Raw genomic sequence first — 20,786 nt, 5'->3', positions numbered from 1 at the left:
CGGTCACTTGCAATTTTTGTCAAATGAAAATTCGCTGTTTTAAGAATTTTATCAAATAACAATTCGTGTAAATAAAAATTCGAATAAATGAAGATTCGTAAAATTAAAAATTCTGTCATTAAACAATTGGAATAACGAAAATTCTGTTGAATGAGAATTATGATAAAAATTGAATTAAATTATAATTCTTTTAAACAAAAGGTAGATAAAAATAAAATTATGTCAAATAAAAATTCGGTATTTAAAAATTAATTGTTGAATAAATTTTCGTTTACAAAAAAAGTAACTGAAATGTTAATTTGAAAAATGAAAATTCGTCTAAAAAGAAATTCATACAAATGAAAATTCTAGCTAATGATTTTTATGGGATATTCATGATTCTCTGAATTTTGAATCTTAAAATACACAAAATTAAATGTGAAAAATATATTTATATAAATTTATAAATGTCTGGGAAAAATTGACTAAATATTATCAAATAAGGAGATTGAAAAAATATTTTTACAGAATTAAATAAAATAATAATATATTTTTTTTTAGGTGAGTCCACGTCTGCAGGGCTTCCTAGAGAGAATGTTAGTTCGAGATCCTGCTCAACGAGCCACAGCAACTGAATTATTGAAGCATCCATTCTTGAGACAAGCTCAGAATCCAAGTATTTTAATTCCCCTAATGAGAGGAGCTAGACATACCAACTGCTGACGCACCAACGGTAAAAAAAAAATGTTACAGTAAAATTCATTTAATTTGAAAAGTCAGTTTTAAAAGCACTCGTCAGCTCAAATGTATAAAATATTGCGTGACGAAATAAGTATTTATCTAGTATTAGTCGTTTATTAAGAATAACATGAATGCACCATTGTCTAGTATATATTTATAAATATATATATATATATTTTTTTTTAATTAACTAATTTTTTTTCTACCAAAGTTATACAAGCATTTACAAAAAAAACAATTTTCAATAATCATTGATATGTATGTATATTTCTTTCAATAAGAAAATTTTCCTTTTTTTTTTTTGTAGAATTTTTTTTTTAAATTATTTACTGGTGCATTCATTTTGACACATTCCAGTGTGGTTTAATCGTATTTCTTTTTAAAGATTTTTATAAGACAACAAAAAAAAAAGTATTTCAAACTTTTCCGAAGACTGTAATAATAATAATAATAATAATAATTACTTGTGTGCCTTTCGTTTAAAAACTTGTAAGTAATTTTAATCTTGTTATTTATTTTTTATAACCGAAAGAGAAAGTCACGAAAGTTGTTAAAACAAATAAATAAGAATGAGGCCTCGAAAGAAGATTTCTGTTACCAAACAAACATTAATTGTTTAAATTATTATATCAAGTTATAATGACAAATAACTTTAATGATAAATAATTATTATTCGCCATTGAAACTTCGACAGTCAATTTTGTTTTTTTAATAACAAAACTTTGGGAAAGTTTGAAACTTAAAAATGTTTATATTAGATATATTTTATACTGTATATCGAGATAAAAAAAAAAAAATTACATTCATTCCTATGTGCCTTGAAAGTTATGAAAGACATGAAAAAAAGGACCGAATTTATATTATGTAAATATAGAAATTTTACATTTAGTAAATGACTTCAGCTTTTTGATGAAATTTTTTGATGCCTTAATGTAATTTTACATCAAATCCTGTTTTTGGGAATAAGCAGTTTTTTTTTTTTTTTTTTGCTTTTATTATACCTATATATTTCACTAGAGTTATTATTATTATATATAAAAAATATAATTTTAAATGAAGTCACTTTTTAATTTGTTAAAGTTTAATGAAAATAACATTTAAATGTATAATATTTACCTCAAGAAACACTATTCACCAAAGTCAGTTTAAATCGTTCAAAATTGATTTTACTTCACAGATTATTTTTTCGATAATCGTATAAATAATAATAATAATAATAATAATAATAATAAATTAGTTAGACATGTGTTATATTTGATATAGGCAGCTCACAATTATCTGGTCAGAATTGTAAGGAAAAATATCTGCTGGTTTTTTTTTATCTATCAATTTGATGATAATATTTTTTTATTTATAAAATATAATAAAAAAAAACAGTTCTCAAAGACTGACATTTCAAAGATTTAATGGCAAATTTTTTTTTTTTAGGGAAAAAAATACTTTAAATAAAATATTTCATGAAAAAAATACTATTAATATTATTTTATGAAAAATATTTTTGTTTTTATCAAAATATTTAATGTCTTTAAGGAAGTGCAATCACGACAGTTTCTGCAAAAATGTATTTTTACAAACTTAAAAAATTTTAAAGAAAAAAACTTTTTTGTCTTTTTTTTCTTCAACATTTCAATTGATAAACAATTATTTAATAAACAATAAATTAAATATTTGCTTAATAATAATAATAATAATAATAATAATAAGTAAAATAATAAATTTCCTTTTCAATGTTTTGATAGAGACTGTACGAGATTAATTGCCTTAATTTCCTTTAATTCAAGAAACTGATAAAGTTAATCAATAATATTTTTAATTTGAAAACTCATTTCCAAGAAAGAAAATCAATTCCATTAAAATTGAAAAAAATTTGCCAAATTAAAAAATTATTTTTAAAAAATTAATTTAATTTTATTTAAATTTTGTTTAAAAACCGTCTTTAAATGATTAAGTATTTATATAGAAAAATTTATTCAAAATGGACTTCATATTGTAAAAATATCTTTTCTAAACTTCAGCTCTAAATACAAGTAAGCAATAATAATAATAATTATTATTATTATGAAAGTAGTAATCACCATAGTTGAAAGTATTAAAATAATATCGTCATTTTTTACTGAATAAATTTCAGTGCTGAATTCTATGAAAGACGAACACGAAAAAAATGTATTCCTCGCTATGAAAAAAAATGTTACAATTTTTTTTATATAAACAATTTTGCTTGAGATTATATATATATAGATATATATAGATATATGTATATCCATGTATTTTATTTGTACTTAAAAATAGATTTTTATTCATATTTTATGAATCATCATACTATTATGATAATGCCTAAAATAAAACATTTCTGCGAGGATTTTTCTATAATGAAAATTTTGTACAACGCTATATTGTTCCAATAAAATGTGACAAAAATCACTTTTTTTACAGTTCATGGGAACTTTTTTTTTTTTAATAATAATTGTATAAAAAAAAATTCCAAAACTGCCACGTTGTCATTTTGAGCCAACAATTAACAAAAATTGTTCACCTTTTAATTAAATTGAATATCAATAATAAACGATTTTTCTGATGAAACAATGAAACATATTTATTGTAAAATAAAAATTCCATCATTATTAAATATTATTACTTTAATAATATTAATTAAATCATTAATTTAATTAATTAACTAATATTAATTAGGAGAAAGACGAACACAAATAAAAAGAAAAAAAATATTTCCTCTCTATGAAAAAAATGTTACAATTTTTTTAAATAAACAATTTTGCTTAATTAATTATTAAAATTAATTATTAAATATTCTCTATAACTAGATGGGTCAAATCATTTTATTTCGGCTAATGTATTTTAGACCACTTTAAAAAAACTCTAATACTCCGGAAAAATATTTTGGAGCGCATGATTATTTCATAATGTAACTTAATTAGAATTTACATTTTATAGAATTTTATTAGATAGAATTTTACTTTATTCGAATTTATGTTTTTTGAATTAATGTTCAATAGAATTTTAATTAACAAGAATTGATACTTAACAGAATTTCTATGTTATCAAATTTTTATTTAACAGAATATTTTTTCAATATAATTTCCATTTAGGGTAAATGTACCAATTACGGCGCGTTCATAAAAAATAACTATTATAACTATTTATATTATATTTAATATAACTGTTGCAAAATGATTTTAAAAAAAATATTTTTATCTTTTTTTTATTCAATTACTTATAAAAATGTACATTTAAACAATTATTAATTTAATTATTTGAGATGAAATTTTTTTCGCTTGCCGTAATTGAAACATTTTTAAGATTTCCATTGGCTTCAATTACGGCGGGCAAAGTATCTTCAAAATACACGTGATTTTGGTCACCGAAATTGATACAAACGCATCGTAATAGAAAATTACGGTATTAGTTTTAATTTCTCATATTTGTCTAAATAATCGATTTTTATAAAGTTAAAATTTTTTTTTTAATATCTAAATAACATAAACTTTTAGTTTAATAAGTCTTAAATTATTGAGTTTATACAATAGAAATGACGAATTTTCTATTTCAAAGGTGTTTTGACTCGAATCGCGCGCAATTAGTGCATTTACCCTATTACTATCAAATTTTAAAGTTTTAAAGATAAAAAATCATTTTTCTCAATTGACTTACTGATCGATTTTTTAAAAACAATTTTCAAAAAAACTTGTTCCATTTATGAAAATTTTAAACCTAGTCCAATCGTGGGCCAACAATTTTTTCAATATTTTAGGAATTTTTTAAAAATATTTTTCGTTATTTTTATCCTACGTAAAAGAGAGTAGTCAGGGTTGGCCACAGGGATGGGTAAATGTCGCAAACTCAAGGTTTGCTACGTATGATACCTAAAATGTGTAGTAAACGTAACAAATTGTCGCAAACGTCGCAAACCATATTATAAATATAACCTCACTTTTCGGATGTCAACTCGCCTCATCAGTCATCATCATAATAACAGATAAATTATAATATCTCAGGCAACTCAGATAAATAGATCTACTGATAAATATAAAGAGATGAAATATTCTTTAAATAATAATTTATTGCACTTCAGTTTAATAATTTTTATTAAGTTAATAAGTGTTTTTATATGTCTTTACTCTTTACTCTTCTGAAAAATTAAATAAAGATCTTTTTGATTTTTAGAAACAGCAGGAAGAAGCGGATGAAATTTCGAAGATATTGAATTTAACAGAAAAAGATCTTCAACTAGGGATGTTCTTTTTTGGATTTATTATTCCATTCGCGGTTGTCGAATCCAATTTTTTTAAAAAGTTTGTCAAAACTTTAAATCCGAATTACTCGCCGCCTACCAGAAAAACTCTTAGTAATTCTATTTTAAAAAAATTTATAATAAAATGTTGACCTCGATTCATTTTTAAAAAGAATGTCCACAAAGCAATAATCAAACGAATCAAACAAATATTCAAAAACTAAACACATAGCGGGAACCAACTAGATTGAGGTTATATTTGCTTTTGACCATTACGAGTGCCTACGTCATAAAATGTAACAAACGTTGTGTAGCAAACTGAACAAGTTGTATACACATGTAACATACGTAGCAAACTTAGGTAACATACATGAAGTATGATACTTACCCATCTCTGGTTGGCCATAGTTTTGATTTTTCGCTATAACTTCCCCTGTAGGCCGAATTTCGATATTTCTCCCATATAGTTTGAAAAATATACTAAAATGCAATGTTTTTGCGAAACATTGTAAAAATATTTGACCAACAGTTTCGGAGTTATAGTCAATTAAAAAAAAATGTCAAGGTTGAGCCACTGTAAAAATCAATTAAGTATGCAGATAAATGATTAATAATGACCTTCAAATGATAGAATGGCGCTCAAATTCACTTTGGAAATGAGTAAAGGAACCAAGAAATTTAAATAAAACGCCCTTATTGTGTAATTTTCAGATTCTCGCTTGTATCGCGAAGCTGGTCTGAAAAGTGAAAGAAGATTATATAAAAAATTTTTTATTTCCTTTTTTTCCAATGGAAATGAAGTTTTTGACACCTCTTTAAGTTGACAAATGAATTTCTATTGCAAGAATCCTTCATAATTGCAAAATTTTTGGGTGGCTGAACCCTGACTCACGTGTCGATTAGCGTCATATCACACACAAAATAAACGCGTGATACAAACACCAAAGTACGTTCCACATTTTCACAGAACATCGTCCAAGTGAGGCAGCCCCATCTACATTGATACTAAAATTTTGGAAAATTTTCAACAGCCTTTTCTTGAAAACAAGATGGTAAAATGCTTTTTCCTTTATGGATAATTGATTATTGGCAAGATATACACCAGCTAAAACTTTTTTTGAGTTAAAATAATAAAAAAAATTTCATGTCAATAAATTAAATATGAGCACTTTTTTCACAAAAACTGTAACAGGGGTCGTCCATAAATTACGTCACGCTTCGGAGGGGGGAGTGGAATTTGCAAAGTGTGACGATCTGTATAAAAAATTGCGCTAATGCATGTAAATTTTGTGACGTTAGGGGGGGGGGGCTGGAAAAAGGGCAAAATAGTGTGACGTAATTTATGGACGGCCCCACAGTACTTTCTCAGAAATTACAATCAAAAATGCAATTTCTATTTGGAAAATTAATAAACGCTAAAAAATACACGACCTAAGATTTACCAATCACGAAAATAACAAAAAAAAAAGTTTTTTAATATAACATATTTTACTCATTATGACAGCCGTTTGGCACGTTATATATGTCACCAGACGTTTCGCAGTTTTGCCGAAAGGAGGAGATTGGCGCTGTTGCTAACCACCTGAAATACATAATCTACCAAAGGGCTGTCACAATCACTAATCAGTAAAGCAGTATCAATATGTTAAATATTTAATAAAATTTTTTTTTGTTATTTTCGTGATTGGTAAATCTTAGGTGGTGTATTTTTTATCGTTTATTACTTTTCCAAATGGAAATTGCATTTTTGATTGTAATTTTTGAGAAAGTACTGTTACAGTTTTTGTGAAAAAAGTGCTCATATTTAATTTATCGACATGAAATTTTTTTCATTATTTTAACTCAAAAAAAGTTTTAGCTGGTATATATCTTGCCAATAATCAATTATCCATAAAGGAAAAAGCATTTTACCATCTTGTTTTCAAGAAAAGGCTGTTGAAAATTTTCCAAAATTTTAGTATCAATGTAGATGGCGCTGCCTCACTTGGACCTGGCCTTAGGGCGCACTCACACCTCTGGCTGCCTGTGCAGGCAGCCAGTGAGAGCCAATCAGAGAGTCAGTACCCTGTAAAAAAAGTTGGATAGCGAGAATCGGGAAAACGTATTGAAGCTCGGTATGTTGAATCCGTTATTTGAATTTTAACATATTGGATTGTTAGGTCGAATCCGTTGTGTGTAGTTAGTCCAATACGTTCGATTGAAAATAGCGTTAAAACGAATGAAAAAACGTTTTAATTGGGATAAAAGTGACCTTTATTAATAAAAAGGTTAAATAAATTGTGGAGAGACCAGAATTAAGAGAAAAATGGAACTTTCAATTAAAAATAATAGAATTAGGTTATTTAGTAAATGTGTTACCATTGAAGAGAGCTACTCTTTTTACCGACAATGTATACAAGTTATTGAATTTAAAATTCTATTGTCGATATAAAACTGAATAGAATAATTACTTTTTTCTATAAATTAATTAATAGCAGTTAATGTAAATAGTGATTAATAAAGAGACAAAACAAGAAAATTAATTAATAATAAGTGCTATAATAAATTAAAAGAAATGAGAATAAATAAACTAAATCCTTATTTTAAATGTAAGACAAAATTATTTATTCACGAATATTAATTGATTAATAATAAAAATAACCACAACCTTTTTACAATGCCCATGTATATGTTAAATAAATAAATATATTAAAAAAAGTATAAGGCCTTAAATTAAATTTCTTTTTATACACTGAGAGAAGTTAAACACAGATTTCGTACTAAACACACGTTCAGATAGTGTACCTAACCTTTCGAGCAACATGGGTTCTAAATTGTATCGCAGCTGCGCTTTTTGGTGGACAGATACTGTACTAAATCGTTTGTCCCACAAGTTAGGTCAGAATCAGTACTCAATTGGCGCTGCTGCTGTTCGATTTTAGTACTGCGTCTGCACATAATTGTGGTACAATATCTGTCCCTCAAAAAATGCAGATGTTGCGTTAAACTTCTCTCAGTGTACCTTTTATTAACTAAAAACTAAAACAGTTGTAATAATTTTTTACCATTGTCGGTAAAAAGAGTAGCATACTTACCCGACGAATAACTCTCTTCAATGGTAACACATTTACTAAATAACCTAATTCTATTATTTTTAATTGAAAGTTCCATTTTTCTCTTAATTCTGGTCTCTCCACAATTTATTTAACCTTTTTATTAATAAAAGGTCACTTTTATCCCAATTAAAACGTTTTTTCATTCGTTTTAACGCTATTTTTAATCGAACGTATTGGACTAAATACACACAACGGATTAGACCTAACACTCTAATATGTTAAAATTCAAATAACGGATTCAACATATCGAGCTTCAATACGTTTTCCCGATTCTCGCTATCCAACTTTTTTTACAGGGTAGATTTAAATTTGAATTTTCTGTCTCTCTTACTCTTGTGTACGTTTTCTGCGTGGTGGGAGGCTGCCTGTGCAGGCAGCCGGAGGTGTGCAAGCGCCTTTAATGAACATTTTTAGTCAACTTACTTTGTCTTTGACATATTTTTTCTGCACTTAATTGTCTTCTTTTGAAACAACATAAAAGTTTTTTTTTGAGCGTATAGCACTGACTCGCATAATAATCTCCTCTACTTTTATGTATTTTGATGCGCTGATTACGAAAATCATAGTGAAAATACCCGAATATTTGACAGTACATAATATCATTTGAAAAAAAATTTCGACTTATTTTCTTTTTTTGAAAATTATGTTCAAAAACACACATTTTGAAAAAAAAACTTTTAAAATTGATGCATTTTAAAGGAAGTTATGAGCATTTGAAAATTAAAAGTCATTAAAATTTTGAAAAATTCATATCTCGAAAACGGCTTGCTAAAAAAATTTGAGAAAAATCATGAAAGCTAGTCTTAATTAGTATTAAAAGAAAAAAAAGTTTCAAAAAATATCGGAGATGCAATTGCAAATGGACTTCGAATTTGGCGTAGAATATATCATAAATATTAAAGAATCATACAGATTTGAAATAAAAATCAAAATATATGATTTTAATTCTTTATTGATAAGAATAAAATCTTTATACATTTTATTATCCTGACACTTAAAAGTGGATGCAAAGTGAATTTTTTCAGCTTTTGCTAAAACATTCATCTACTGCGGTGAAACTACATCCTGAAAAACATGAAAAGAAAATTACAGATAAATTTTACTTTATTATTAAATTAAATGTTCACTAAATTTTTTATAACAATCGATATAAATATTAAAATGGGACAACAATGAATTTGCGAGAAAATATAAAGAATACAATTTTTGCCTCGTTTTTAACATTTTCTCGTAAATCCATTCTTGTCCCATTTTAATATTTATATACATTGTTCGTTAAAAATAACCTCAGCTTTATAATAAAAGAAAAAAAAATGTATTAAAATTTTTTTTTTTTCGCATTGCAAACTGAATTGAATATCCTTTTGAAAGTACAAAATTTACGCTTTTTAATAAAAATAACAAAAATTTTTTTTACAAAGTGCAATTGGGTCAGAAATAAAAAGTAGGGTTTATTTTATTTTTTTTTCTTAAAAAAACATTTTTGGCACTGAAAAGTACATGAAAAACACATTTTCCCATACTAGGTCACGTGGGAGGTTCCCACATAACCTTAACAAATTAATATTTATAAATTTATGTCCAATAGATATTATATAGGTCTGGATATGATAGCTAATTAAAAGAATTTTTTTTAATTTTTGTGCATTTGTTAATACCGTTTTTGAAGTATTTTTCGTGCACTTGTCAGTATCAAAAATAGTTTTAAAAAATTTAGGCCTATTTTTTTAAATAAACGTTTATTTTCCATTTTTGACCTTATTGCCCCTCTTAAAAAAATTGTTGGTTTTATTTATTTTATTGAAAAGCTGAAATTTTGCGGGTCGTATGATTATTCCATAAATGTGATTTAGTTATAATTTTCAATTTATAGACATTTAATTAGATAGAATTTTACTTTATTGGAATTTTTTTTCGAATTAATGTTAATTCAAATTTAAATTAACAACAATTTATACTTAACAGAATTTCTATATAATCAAATTTTCATTTAACAGAATATTCTTGCAATGTAATTTTCATTTAGAACAATTTTTATTCGAAAGAATTATTTTTAACATGAATTTTTATTTATCATAATTCTTATTAAACATAATTTCGTCTGAGTCGAATTTTTAAATGTCAGAATTTTCATTAAACCAAATCTTCATTTGTCCGAATTTTTATTAACACCAAATGTCATTGAATAGAAACCTTAAAACTCATAATTTTCATTTATCCATTGCAAATGGTCGAATAATCAAATGGCAGAAATATTTTGGCGCCAATTTTAAAATTGACCAATCAGAGACTGTCAAGAAAATTGTGATTGGTCAATTTTAAAATTGGCGCCAAAATATTTCTGCCATTTGATTATTCGACCATTTGCAATGGATAAATGAAAATTATGAGTTTTAAGCTTTTTATTAAATTACATTTTGTGCTAATAAAAATTCGGGCAAATGAAGATTTGGTTTACTGAAAATTCTGGCATTTAAAAATTCTACTCAGACGAAATTTTGTTTAATAAGAATTTTGATAAATAAAAATTCGTGTTAAAAATCATTTTTCGAATAAAAAGTGTGCTAAATGGAAATTATGTTGAAAGAATATTCTGTTAAATAAAAATTTGATTAGATAGAAATTCTGTTAAGTATAAATTGTGGTTAATTTAAATTTGATTGAACATTAATTCGAAAAACATAAATTTGAATAAAGTAAAATATTCTATCTAATAAAATTCTATAAAATGAAAATTCTAACTAATACACATTATGGAATAATTATGCGACCCAATTTTTCTAATAAACTATGTAAATATGAAAATGGTGCAACAGTGGGTTTACGAAAATAAATCTTTTTTATTAAGTGTAATGAAAATTTTTAATAATTTTCAATAAATTGAAACGTTGATATATATACATACATAATCATTAGAAATAATCGCCTGCCAGAATTCGGATGGTAATTCTAATAATCTTTTAATGATCTACAAAAAAAAAAGAAATTTAACAATAGATGATGAGTGAGAAAATGTTTTATTATGATTAATTGATTTCAGTTATGAGAGTTAAAATAAAAGAAGTAGAATATTTAGTTACAAAGATTCTTGAAGGAGTAAGCATTCGTATTACATTTTTCTTCATGCCAATATCACTGAATAAAGTTCTACTAAAAGCTAGAGCCAAGCTCTCTATGAACATTTTATTTTCTGGTATTTGAGATACCAATTGCAAATGTTTAATTATAAAAGCGAGAGTTTGGCGTATTGGTTTTGAAAATTCCAATATATTATTTTTCAGTTCTGGTTCTCTACAGCCTATATCCATTCCACAAGTATCTAGAAGTTTTACCCACAATTTTTTATTAATTAGTCGCCCTTCCATTGATCTAAATTTAAAGAATTATTTTTTTTTAATCTTTTAAATAATTAATTAAATGAAATAGGTATTTAATAAATTTTGTGAATTATGTTTACCGTATGAACAATTTAAGTGCTCCGGTAATGTCATGAATGTTTTCAATTTTCGATAAATCTGCCTTCTCCTTATTTTTATTTGATTTAAGCACATTCTTTATTATATTTTTTTTGCCGCTGAGAAAGTACAAACCTTCTTCTTTCAATCCACGTTTCTCCACTTCTTCTATGCAGTTTATCACAAAATAAGGTACCATCTGTGAATCCATGCCTTCTGTGTAGTTCTTGATTGTACCCTAATTGAAATTAATTTTGTTTAATAGAAAAAAAATTCAAAAAAATTTTTTTTTTTTTGCTTTAAGGCCATGTGAGAAATACCCACATAACCCCCATGCAAAAAACATGGTATCGTAGTTCCAAGTTTTCTCTAAAATGGTAAAAAAAATTTTCTTCAAATTTGGAGAATATGATAGAGAATAGCATTCAAAATTGCGCTGTTCTCTGTTTGAAGCACAATTTTGCGTTTAAGTATTAAAAATAAAAGTTTGGAAATTCATATTTTTGAACGAAAGTTGAAGTCAACATGGCGGGGGTACACACAGACGTCACGTGAATGTATTAGTGGTCCAGGAACCAGCGCCAATTCCAGTTAGTGGCCGCTCAAAGAACTAACAAAAATCCTATTAACTCCACTATTCATTACTTTTTTAAATTATTTCACATTCAATTACAGTAAATAAGTATAACGGCGCAATTCCTTCAACCCTTTTTTATCATTCCTCAAAATTTCAACCAGAAATTTCTTCTTATTTCCGAGAATACTTAGAACTACCAAAAAGTGTCTTTGTCTCACATCATCACTTATTTTGAAAAATTGAAAATCGTCACGAATGCAAAGTTTCCTCATAAGGAAGCAAAATGAAACAAAACACAACTATGAACTTTAAATTTATACCTAAATTAAATATTAATTTTTGCAACTTACGAACTCATGTGATTCTACACCATAATGTGATTTCTAAAAGAAAATTTTTGATTATCATCGATTAGGATCATATGGTTGTGAATAAATATTATATGCAGAATTTCTTGAAAAATAGAACATAGATTGAGCTAAAATTTTGTGAGGAACTTAAAAATTAACTATAATAATTTCCGTATTCATTCATTCATTCCGTCTGTCCACACTTGAAGTTAGTCGTATTTTGTTCCTTTTGTTTTTCTAAAATTTTGACAATTCTTGATTTCGTAATATTTTATGGTTAACACGACGGATATTTTTATTCATCGTCATTAATTAAGTCATATACTAAGTGACAGTTTAAAGTAAAAAAAAAATATTGTTCATTGTGTGCAGCACCAGTATATTTCCTACTTGGTATTTATAGAAAAAAAAAGTTTCAATTATAATATAATTTTTATTATTATTTATAAATTTATTATATTATATATACATTGTTTTAAATATAATGATTATTACAGATAATTAGAACATTTTAACTTATAATTATTATTTATCTTTCATTATTTTTTCATTATTCATTATTATTTATTTTAAATTATTATTCATAAATTTATTATTATGAATTTGTTTTTATTATTAATTATTAAATTGTTATATTTTTTTATCTATAAACAATATAAAAATAGTTTGCTTTTTTAAAAAATTTTCAATTTGATTTTAATTTTTAATTTAAGTTTAAAGTTTAAAACATTACAAATTTTTTTTAGGTTTTATTTTTTCAAAATTTTTAAATATTTTTTAATTGCTTAATACTTTATAAAATATAATTAATAATTTTCAGTTAATTTAAATTTCTTTTTGATTACATAATTTTTTAATACTTATTAATTATCAGTTAATTAAATTTTTTGAAAAAAAACATAAATTTAAAATTTTCATTTGCAACGAAATATTTATAGAAAATACAAAAAAATATTTAGCATAATTAATTTTTTGTAATTTAAAAGATTATAAAAAATTCATCGAACATTGACTTTATCAAAAATATTTATTTCTAAAATTTTAATATTTATATTTTAAAATTTTTTCTTAAATTTATTTATTTACATATATAACATCAAACTCATTTTTTCTGTGTATAAATAAATGATAACGTGAAAATTAGAAATATACCTATTATTAATTTAATACTCCACTGATGCAGAATTATTATTATTATTATTATTAATATTATTATTATTTTAAAATAACCATTGCAATTAAAGTTGGACGCGCGCTTGCGCGCGTGTAATTTTGCTAGTAGTATAATAATTCCTCGTCATGTGTCAGAGTCTCAGAGTATATATTAATATTTTGTCAAAAAATTTAATATTTGTGAAAAATGACTAAAATTATATTTCCGTATTACTGTCAATACGCATAAAAATTGTAATACCAAATTGAATTTTTTTTTTCAAATATTCAAGTTTTTAAAAATAAATTTATTGACAAAATATTAATATACTCTGGCACATGATAACGAATCTTTATACCATTTTTAAGTTCTCCACAGAATTTTAGCTCAATCTATGTACATAGTATATTTTACGAAAAAACGCGCGGAGAATATTTTATGTATTCCACGACAAATTCAAAGTCTATCTGCATTCTGCAATTACAATTTCGATTTTTTTGAAATTTTTTTTTTCTTTTATATAGTACTAATTGAAACTAGCTTTCATGATTTTTTCAAATTTTTTTAACATGTCGTTTTCAAGATATGAATTTTTCAGAATTTTCGATGACTTAATTTTTGAATGCTCATAACTTCCTTAAAAATGCATCAATTTAAAATTTTTTGTCAAAATATGTATAGGGAAATAGGGGCCATTCATTAATTACGTAAGGGTCCTTAGGGGGAGGGGGGGTTTATAAAATCTCTACATGGTCTTACGTGGGGGGGTGGGGGGTAGAAGCTAATCTTACGTAAGATTTTGCCAAGTATTTTCCATTTGTGTTATGATGTAATTAATTTTTTAATTACATTAATATTGTTAAAAACTTACGTAAGAAGGGGGAGGGGGGGTCCGAAAAATCTTATGTATCCTTACATGGGGGTAGGGGGGGTCAAAATTAGCCAAAATCGTCCTTACGTAATTAATGAATGGCCCCATAGTGTCAGGGTTGGACACAGTTTTGGTATTTTGTTTAGATAAATTCAGTAAATTGTGGTATATGGGTGGAAAGATCTACAAAAGAGGAACACTTTTGCTGTGGGCCGTAAATTGATTGGTCCGAAATTAAAAAAGTTATAAACATTTAAAAAAAAAATAAAATCTATTCAGGGTTGGACTTTTCAGTCAAGGTTGGACACTTTTTGAAAATCGAAACGCATTATTGGTAAAAACGTAAAATAACATTCGTAATGTTTTTTATTCTCATTTTTTCATGTTTATCTTTTTTTATTGTTTACAAATTGTAAAGCTTCATGGGTTTAAAAAAGGAATGAACTCAAATTACAAAAAATAACGCTTTATTGTTCCAAATAACTCAATGAAATGATGAACAAAATTTATACAATTTAAGTATTATTTTTCTAATATCTTTGGCACAATTTTGCACTGAAATATCAATAAAATAAAATTTATTTATATATTTATTTATAAATTGTGTCAAATTCATAATTAATATGGATGTCCAACCCTAACTGTATAAAGTGTCCAACCCTAACTAGAAGCATCATTTTCGAATTGTGCTAACCATAACCAGACATGTGTCGTGATTCGATTTTTCACTTTTTTTCTTCTTAAATTATGTACCCCACAATACATTCTCTAAGCTTACCTTGCCGAATTCTTGCTTTTTTTACACATTTTTTAGGTTTATTCACAAGTCAAACAAAACTTTTTTTGTCTCTTCGATTGCACCGAAGTCACAGGAGACGCTACTTTTGATTCTCCAAAAATGTAATTCCACAAAAAGTTAGGTTACACTACTAGAAGATTCGTCACGTACGCACACAGGTGGCGCTAGTGTTCTTATTTAAAAAAAGCCAAGTGTCCATCCCTGACAAGTGTCCAACCCTGACACTATTCCCCTATCTTTAAACATATTCTTCAAAAAAAAATCAAAAATTTTTTTCAAATGATATTACTATTAAATTTTTAAGTTTTAAAAATAAAAAGTCATTTTTCTCAATTGACGTACTGTTCAATTTTTTTCAAAATTTTTTCAAAAAAACTACTTCCTTTTACGAAAATACTGAGCCTAGTGCGATCGTGGACAAACAATTTTTACAATATATTCGGAATTTTTTAAAAACATTTTTGTTTTTTTTATATTACGTAATTTTATCTAATTTTATACGCTGATTATAAAAATCATAGTGACAATACCCGAAAATTTAATTTTTATATTGAAAACCATAAAAAAGTCCTAAAATTTATGGTTTTTTTTCGTATATTGGGTAAAATAAGCAAAATTAAAAAAAAACTTTTAGACAAAAGTTATAGATCTTATTATAATACATTTTTTATATGTTATGCACTTTGTAAAAATTTTGCATATTTTATCTAATAAACGAAAAAAAACCATAAATTTTCGGGTTTTTTATGGTATTCACCATAAAAATCAAATTTTTGGGTAGGTACTGTCACTTTGATTTTCGTAATCGGCGCATCAAAATACATAAAATTACGTAGTATAAATAAAACACAAAAATATTTTTAAAAAATTCAAAAAATTTTAAAAAAATTTCGAAAATATTGTAAAAATCGTTTGCCCACGATCGGACTGGGTTTAAAATTTTCGTAAAAGAAGATACTTTTTTGAAAAAATTTTGAAAAAAATTGATCAGTACGTCAATATTGAGAAAAATGACTTTTTATCTTTAAAACTTAAAAATTTGATAGTAATATCATTTTTAAAAAAAAATCGATTTTTTTTGAGAAGTTCGTTTAAAAACACACATTTTGAAAAAAAGGCTTTGAAAATTGATGCATTTTTAAGGAAGTAGTTAGCAATTAGTACTAAAAGAAAAGAAAATTTCAAAAAAATCGGATATGCAATTACAGATGGACTTCTAATTTACCGTGGAATACATCATTTACATTTGAAATTACATATTTAAAATGATTATTTTATAAATCTTACTACTTTCCATGGCCATCGTCCTTGTACTAGGGTGAAGGTAACGAAAAATAGAAGCAGAAATTCTTTTAAAGAAATCATTTTTCCAAAAAAGTTGAAAAATTCAAAACCAAAATGTTTTTATCTGTTAGATCAAAATATATTTATAGTAAAATAAATATGTAAGCCCAACTGGTGTTTCTATTTGAAAGGCACCCACAATATTGAACTATTTGCAATAAGTAATTTAATTTCTTTTTTTATTGTTTTCTTTTATAAACATTTCCGCTTTAAAAAAATAATAAAATTATATCTTTCTTTTAAGGTAATAGAATAAATATTTTTTCATGATGAAATTTTAAAGCAGTAAAATTGTTTTGAAAAATAGAATTTCAAATTAAACTCAATTTTCTATTCAATTAAATAGAAATTCAATAAACCAATCAATCGTATGGACATGAAAATTTTTAATTTTTTTTTCAAAAAATAAATTAATAAAAAAATATTTTTTAAAATTATAAAATGTAAAAAATCACCTTTTTCACATATTTAAAATTTTGGCACCTATTTCACTCATTTTGATAATTTGTTACCTTTTTTATGATTCAATTAATTTGAAGTTGTAATATTAAAATAAAAATTAAATTAACGATTTAAAAATATTGATTTAAGCTCAGTAATGTTAAGAAATAATTTATTAGTTAAAAATATTTTTGTTAACATTCCTGAATATTTATATAGAGAACACAAAATTACAGATTTTCATATTTTCTATAGAAATTATTTAATTGACGAATTTTAATTCGTCCTAATTTCAATAAATTAAATTTTATTCGATTAAAATTATCAATTAAAAAGTCAAATCTGAATTTTCAATCTAACGTTTAAAATTTTGCATAAAAAAATCACAAGTAAATTTTCTTTGTTACAATTAATAACAAAAAAAAAAACAATTATTTACAATTATTTTTTTTTCAAGGTTACCTTATGGACCAGAGGTGGATATTTGGTCCCTGGGAATTATGATAATTGAAATGGTTGATGGAGAACCGCCATTTTTCAATGAACCACCTCTTCAGGCAATGCGTCGCATCCGAGATATGCCACCGCCAAAACTAAAGAATTCCCATAAGGCAAGTCAATTAAAAAATTTATTTAAAAAAAAACAAAAATTATTCTAATGCGTTATTTTTACTATATATTTAAATAATAATTAATTAAATAATTAACTAATTATAATAGTTTTGTCTTAATACACAAATTTTTAAACAAATATTTTAAAAAGTCGTGTTTCCAAAATTTTATATTTTCAGAAGGTATGATTATTCAATAAAAATAATAATTGCTTAGTATTTTCAATTTCAAGAATTTTATTAGATATAATTATTTTTTAGATGAATTTTCATTTTTCGAATTAGCCTTTAACAGAATTTCTTTTTAAACGAATTTTTGTTTATGACAAAATTTTTATTTCACAGATTTTTTTTTACCCAATTTTAGATACCGAATTTTTATTTAACATAATTTTTATTTTATCAAATATTTTTTTATCCAACTTTAAATTTAAAAGAATTACAATTTAAACCGATTTTAATTTATCAAAATTCTCATTGAACAGAATTTTAGTGATTCGAATTGTTTAATGTCAGAATTTTTAATTTATCGAATCTTCATGTGTTCGAAATTTTATATACACGAATTTTTGTTTGATAGAATTCCTAAAACAGCGAATTTTCATTTAACAAAAATTACAAATGACCGAACAAACAAAAGTCAAAAAGATTTCGGCGCAAAATTTAAAATAGACCAATCACAATTTTCTTAATAATATCTGATTGGTCTATTTTAAAAATTGTGCCGATATCTTTCTGACGCTTGTTTGTTCGGTCACTTGCAATTTTTGTCAAATGAAAATTCGCTGTTTTAAGAATTTTATCAAATAACAATTCGTGTAAATAAAAATTCGAATAAATGAAGATTCGTAAAATTAAAAATTCTGTCATTAAACAATTGGAATAACGAAAATTCTGTTGAATGAGAATTATGATAAAAATTGAATTAAATTATAATTCTTTTAAACAAAAGGTAGATAAAAATAAAATTATGTCAAATAAAAATTCGGTATTTAAAAATTAATTGTTGAATAAATTTTCGTTTACAAAAAAAGTAACTGAAATGTTAATTTGAAAAATGAAAATTCGTCTAAAAAGAAATTCATACAAATGAAAATTCTAGCTAATGATTTTTATGGGATATTCATGATTCTCTGAATTTTGAATCTTAAAATACACAAAATTAAATGTGAAAAAAATATATTTATATAAATTTATAAATGTCTGGGAAAAATTGACTAAATATTATCAAATAAGGAGATTGAAAAAATATTTTTACAGAATTAAATAAAATAATAATATATTTTTTTTTAGGTGAGTCCACGTCTGCAGGGCTTCCTAGAGAGAATGTTAGTTCGAGATCCTGCTCAACGAGCCACAGCAACTGAATTATTGAAGCATCCATTCTTGAGACAAGCTCAGAATCCAAGTATTTTAATTCCCCTAATGAGAGGAGCTAGACATACCAACTGCTGACGCACCAACGGTAAAAAAAAAATGTTACATTAAAATTCATTTAATTTGAAAAGTCAGTTTTAAAAGCACTCGTCAGCTCAAGTGTATAAAATATTGCGTGACAAAATAAGTATTTATCTAGTATTAGTCGTTTATTAAGAATAACATGAATGCACCATTGTCTAGTATATATTTATAAATATATATATATATATATTTTTTTTTTAATTAACTAATTTTTTTTCTACCAAAGTTATACAAGCATTTACAAAAAAAAACAATTTTCAATAATCATTGATATGTATGTATATTTCTTTCAATAAGAAAATTTTCCTTTTTTTTTTTTGTAGAATTTTTTTTTTAAATTATTTACTGGTGCATTCATTTTGACACATTCCAGTGTGGTTTAATCGTATTTCTTTTTAAAGATTTTTATAAGACAACAAAAAAAAAAGTATTTCAAACTTTTCCGAAGACTGTAATAATAATAATAATAATAATAATTACTTGTGTGCCTTTCGTTTAAAAACTTGTAAGTAATTTTAATCTTGTTATTTATTTTTTATAACCGAAAGAGAAAGTCACGAAAGTTGTTAAAACAAATAAATAAGAATGAGGCCTCGAAAGAAGATTTCTGTTACCAAACAAACATTAATTGTTTAAATTATTATATCAAGTTATAATGACAAATAACTTTAATGATAAATAATTATTATTCGCCATTGAAACTTCGACAGTCAATTTTGTTTTTTTAATAACAAAACTTTGGGAAAGTTTGAAACTTAAAAATGTTTATATTAGATATATTTTATACTGTATATCGAGATAAAAAAAAAAAAATTACATTCATTCCTATGTGCCTTGAAAGTTATGAAAGACATGAAAAAAAGGACCGAATTTATATTATGTAAATATAGAAATTTTACATTTAGTAAATGACTTCAGCTTTTTGATGAAATTTTTTGATGCCTTAATGTAATTTTACATCAAATCCTGTTTTTGGGAATAAGCAGTTTTTTTTTTTTTTTTTTGCTTTTATTATACCTATATATTTCACTAGAGTTATTATTATTATATATAAAAAATATAATTTTAAATGAAGTCACTTTTTAATTTGTTAAAGTTTAATGAAAATAACATTTAAATGTATAATATTTACCTCAAGAAACACTATTCACCAAAGTCAGTTTAAATCGTTCAAAATTGATTTTACTTCACAGATTATTTTTTCGATAATCGTATAAATAATAATAATAATAATAATAATAATAATAATAAATTAGTTAGACATGTGTTATATTTGATATAGGCAGCTCACAATTATCTGGTCAGAATTGTAAGGAAAAATATCTGCTGGTTTTTTTTTATCTATCAATTTGATGATAATATTTTTTTATTTATAAAATATAATAAAAAAAAACAGTTCTCAAAGACTGACATTTCAAAGATTTAATGGCAAATTTTTTTTTTTTAGGGAAAAAAATACTTTAAATAAAATATTTCATGAAAAAAATACTATTAATATTATTTTATGAAAAATATTTTTGTTTTTATCAAAATATTTAATGTCTTTAAGGAAGTGCAATCACGACAGTTTCTGCAAAAATGTATTTTTACAAACTTAAAAAATTTTAAAGAAAAAAACTTTTTTGTCTTTTTTTTCTTCAACATTTCAATTGATAAACAATTA

General features: G+C 24.6%; 2 protein-coding genes and 1 long non-coding RNA gene across 3 annotated transcripts in view; 1 reads left to right on the top strand and 2 right to left on the bottom strand.

The window, feature by feature from the left end:
• The window catches only part of LOC127280800 (serine/threonine-protein kinase PAK mbt), a 26,137-nt gene extending 6,102 nt beyond the window's left edge, over positions 1-20,035 (top strand). The window contains exons 5-6 of the mRNA XM_051304063.1: positions 17,509-17,662; positions 18,956-20,035. Coding sequence (XP_051160020.1) covers positions 17,509-17,662; positions 18,956-19,117 — 316 coding nt within the window. The 3' untranslated portion in view covers positions 19,118-20,035. The remainder of the gene's footprint in view (positions 1-17,508; positions 17,663-18,955) is intronic.
• Positions 412-2,417, bottom strand: LOC127280803 (uncharacterized). The gene is made up of 2 exons (XR_007842878.1): positions 1,837-2,417; positions 412-695 (listed from the first exon to the last, which is right to left on the bottom strand). It is a non-coding gene; the product is annotated as an uncharacterized LOC127280803 (long non-coding RNA).
• On the bottom strand, positions 8,996-16,675 carry LOC127280802 (rac GTPase-activating protein 1-like). The gene is made up of 6 exons (XM_051304067.1): positions 16,554-16,675; positions 12,444-12,476; positions 11,519-11,754; positions 11,142-11,430; positions 10,967-11,029; positions 8,996-9,126 (listed from the first exon to the last, which is right to left on the bottom strand). Exons 1-6 carry the CDS (start codon positions 16,629-16,631, stop codon positions 9,106-9,108), a joined length of 720 nt encoding a protein of 239 aa, XP_051160024.1. The 5' UTR covers positions 16,632-16,675; the 3' UTR covers positions 8,996-9,105.
• Positions 20,036-20,786: the final 751 nt, after the last annotated feature.

This window comes from Leptopilina boulardi, unplaced genomic scaffold, assembly GCF_019393585.1.
Source record: "Leptopilina boulardi isolate dan_hultmark-lab unplaced genomic scaffold, ZJU_Lbou_2.1 LbouV2_255, whole genome shotgun sequence".
Classification (NCBI taxonomy): domain Eukaryota; kingdom Metazoa; phylum Arthropoda; class Insecta; order Hymenoptera; family Figitidae; genus Leptopilina; species Leptopilina boulardi.
This window is presented reverse-complemented; position numbering and strand designations above follow the sequence as displayed.

What these genes read in the sequence shown, in the direction of transcription:
- LOC127280802 (XM_051304067.1), bottom strand. Translation starts at nt 16,631, where the DNA reads ATGATTTCTTTAAAAGAATTTCTGCTTCTATTTTTCGTTACCTTCACC. An exon ending in GTGTAGAATCACATGAGTTC is followed by an intron (nt 11,755 to 12,443) that starts GTAAGTTGCAAA and finishes AATTTCAATTAG; the next exon opens with GGTACAATCAAGAACTACAC. An exon ending in CGATTATTTCTAATGATTAT is followed by an intron (nt 9,127 to 10,966) that starts GTATGTATATAT and finishes CATGTTTTTCAG; the next exon opens with GATGTAGTTTCACCGCAGTA.